This window comes from Triticum urartu, chromosome 7A, assembly GCF_056163025.1.
Source record: "Triticum urartu cultivar PI428250 chromosome 7A, HENAU_Tu73, whole genome shotgun sequence".
Lineage (NCBI taxonomy): Eukaryota > Viridiplantae > Streptophyta > Magnoliopsida > Poales > Poaceae > Triticum > Triticum urartu.
Genome location: NC_141879.1, coordinates 147,585,035 through 147,588,808, shown reverse-complemented (window position 1 = coordinate 147,588,808; position 3,774 = coordinate 147,585,035). Strand labels below are relative to the sequence as shown.

General features: G+C 53.8%; 1 protein-coding gene across 1 annotated transcript; it reads right to left on the bottom strand.

The window, feature by feature from the left end:
* Window positions 1-1,965: 1,965 nt before the first annotated feature.
* LOC125554644 (uncharacterized) lies at window positions 1,966-2,694 on the bottom strand. The gene has a single exon (XM_048718157.2). The coding sequence runs from the start codon at window positions 2,639-2,641 to the stop codon at window positions 2,252-2,254; it is 390 nt and encodes a 129-aa protein (XP_048574114.2). The 5' UTR covers window positions 2,642-2,694; the 3' UTR covers window positions 1,966-2,251.
* Window positions 2,695-3,774: the final 1,080 nt, after the last annotated feature.

Sequence of the window (3,774 nt, the reverse complement as noted above, 5' to 3'; positions counted from 1 at the left end):
GGGCTGCGGAACTAGCAGCCTGGCATGATCTCCTTGACGCTGTGGCCCTCCATGAACCGGCCCTCTCACCTGCGCCTGATCGGGTCTCCTGGCGCCTTGAGGCCTCGGGCCGCTTCTCCACTCGATCCCTATATCGCACCATTGTGGCCACCCCGCCCCGCCCCCTTCGAGATGATCTGGTCTATCCATATACCCCTGAAGATTCGCATCTTCCTGTGGCAATGGATCCGGGGCCGCCTCCCGTCTGGTGTGGAGGTGCGTAAGCGCAATGGGCCAGGCGATGGGTTGTGTCCCCTGTGCGGTCCCCCGAGGACTCGAACCACATTTTCTTCTCCTGTGTCTCGGCCCAATTCCTGTGGAGCTGTGCGCGCGAGACGTTCGGTGGAAATTGGTGCCACACCAACTTCCCGGACCTCTTCGCCGAAATGTAGGCCTCACCTCCTACTCATCGCCACATTAGGTGGCTGGTTATCGGGGCCCTGGCTTGGACGCTCTGGACGATTAGGAACAAGCTTGTTATTCAGTGGATTCCCCTTCGACAGGCTACTGACGCGTTGTTCAAACTGTGTGGTTTCTTGCAGCTCTGGCGGCCGCTTAGCCGCCCCCAGGACCGGGACGCCATCTCCGTCATCATCTCCAACCTTCGTGTGATGGCTCTCCGGCTTGCTCCTCCGCGCTCGCCGCCCCCTCCCGAGCCTGATTAGTCGCTTCGGCTCACCGGTGCCTCCGGCTTTTTTCTTTCTTTTCTTTGGGCTTGTTGAGCTGTGCCCTCAACAGAACCTTGTGCTTGTGTTGTTTGTGTGTGTGTGGCTGACTCATGTTTGGTACTCGTTGCTTGTGGCGGTTTGCTTTATTTATAAAGCGGGGCGAAAGCCTTTTTCGGTAAGAAGTCCCTACATGAAAAGGAAGCTGCATTGCTCCGAGTTCAAATGTTGTGTCAAAATCTGCTGCTTATGTGCGAAATTAGTAAAGGTAATAGAACAGACATCCATGGAGAAGCAAATGCTACAAAGGAAAAAGGGAAAAAAATGAAGAAGACAAATTGTGTTATTTATTCAACCCGAAAATTGTGCCAGATAATTCAAATGACAGATTAGGCCAGATGCACGAGCACACCATCCACAAAAACAATGCAAAGCAATGACTCCATATCGCAGAGGGGTACAAATTGCCAATGTTAATACTCCAACTTTCCAAGTGCACCTGATGACAATTCCAACTGAGCATCAGTATTCCAAGGTGTCAGCAGAGCAAGGCGATACTACCTTGCGGTTCGGTGGTGTTGCTGTTTGCTCCCAAATCATGCAGCTTCTGCGGTATCTCAGAGGAGACTTTCTGCTTCACCTCCAGCGGCAGCTCCTTCCGCGTCTTCCCCTCTCTGGCAAGCACCTTCTGTAGCCTCCTCACCTGATAACACCCAAAGCTAAATCCCAAACGGAGAAGTTCAGATAACTACTGATTCAGAACTGATGGTTTCCAGAAGCTCGACTGCCGAATACGAATTGACCAAGCAGTGCCCAGTTGCTCAAACCATGGCACAACTGCAACACGGTTATGCCGAAAAATGCTCTCAATGCTTGCGAGCGCACTCGGCCACGGGAGCGGGGGATTTGAGGTTTGGGGAGCAACGAGCGGCGGTTAAGTGGTGGTAACCTCACTCGGCATGCCAGTGACACGAACGAGCCACAAGTCTCAAAACTTTTCTTGAGAAAGCTATCAGTGCTGTATTTCCCGGAGCTCTTTATGCCTTTCAGACATTAGACATCAACTGATGCGCAGTTAAGACTGGCATTCTTGTGGTGAACTTGAGTCAAGCAGGATCAGTCATCATCAGTCCATATAACTCCAGGTACACGTATGGCATTCAAATGCAGTCCACGAACACGAAATTTGAATGCAACTGAACGCCTCCTACTCTTGCATAGCCGGCGGTGGCATATAAACTCTTCAAGCACATAGAGCGCATCAACAACCAACTCAGAAAATTATTGAATATATGGAGGAAATGCAAAATTGATCCAATCAAGTGCAGCACAATGTGGCGCGCTGTGAGTAGCAGGTAACGAAATGTGGTTTCCGGTTGGATACAATCCGGCGGCCCCTCTCCGGCATTTCCACAAACACATGGCGTGCACGGTCATGGTTCAGAAGCATCTAACACAAGCCAAGAACCGAGATCTCAAAGAGTAAACAGGGACGAAGACACCGATGAGCAAGGCGCGCCGCGACGGTCTGGACGGGGACGATGGAGCTAGTGGTCTTCGGTGGCGGTGGCGGTGGCGGTGGCGGTGGCGGCGGGGGTGGGGGTGGGAGGGTGGGCGGCGAAGATGCGGCGGAGGTGGGAGGCGAACGCGCCCGAGGGGTCGGCGCCGGCCTCGCGGTCGAGCTCGTCCTGGAGCTCGCGCATGCGGTGGGAGATGTGCTCCTGCTCGAGGCTGAGCTCGGCGGCGTCGTTGGCGAGGTCGCGGACGCGGTGCTTCTGGCTCAGGGACCGCAGGCTCATCATGAGGATGCCCGACATCAGCAGCAGCTGCACGAACCCGTCCTTCCGCTTCGCCACGCTCGCCAGCAGCCCCAGCGCCCGGCGGCCCCCCTGCGCCGCTCCCCCCGCGCCGCCGCCGGTGGTGGTTGTGCCCGCCATCCCCGCGCGTGCTCCTTCTTTCGTGTGGGCTTTCGGTGGATGGATCGGCGCGCGACGGCGGAGAGGGCAAGAAATGGTTACGTTTTGTATAGTAGCAGTCCAGTGGGCCGTACCTTCTGGGCCTTTTGCCTCTTCGTCGACGCGAAGCAGGCAGGCCCAGATCGATTCCGTCCGTTTGGATGCTCCCCTTCCCTAGGGCACCCGCATTTCTCCGAAATCACTAATTAAGAAATACTTTTTTTCAAAGATCACTCTCATTTTTTCAGGTAGTGACAAATGACACACTGCATGCACGTCACTTGTCGTACCTTAGGACTTTCCCTTCTTTAGTACATTCATTTATTCAAAAAGTTTTTTTTTTAAATTGTGCGTCCAAATCTCGAACCATTTTCACCATTGGATTCCTCGCGTCGAGATTTTCAAAACTAAGTCGCATGTTGATAGATTTTGATGAGCTTCTATTTTTCACAAAAAAGGCAGACAAAAACTCGGACGAAAAAACCGAACCGAAAGCACGTTTTTTTCCTTTTCGAAAGAGGCTGTTAGGTAACGTAGTAATTTCAAAAAAAATCATACGCACACGCAAGATCATGGTGATGCATAGCAACGAGAGAGGAGAGTGTTGTCTACGTACCCTCGTAGACCGAAAGCGGAAGCGTTAGCATAACGCGGTTGATGTAGTCGTACGTCTTCACGGCCCGACCGATCAAGCACCGAAACTACGGCACCTCCGAGTTCTAGCACACGTTCAGCTCGATGAGGATCCCCGGACTCCGATCCAGCAGAATGTTGGGGAATAGTTCCGTCAGCATGACGGCGTGGTGACGATCTTGATGTTCTACCGTCGCAGGGCTTCGCCTAAGCACCGCTACAATATTATCGAGGATTATGGTGGAGGGGGGCACCGCACACGGCTAAGAGATCAATGATCAATTGTTGTGTCTCTGGGGTGCCCTGTCCCCGTATATAAAGGAGCAAGGGGGAGGAGGTGCGGCCAGGCAAGGAGCGCGCCAGGAGGAGTCCTACTTGGGAGTAGGACTCCCCCCTTTTTCCATGTTGGACTAGGACTTGGGGGGGAAGGAGAGAAAGAGGGGAAAGGAAAGGGGGGGGGGCGCCGCCCCCCCTCCTTGTCC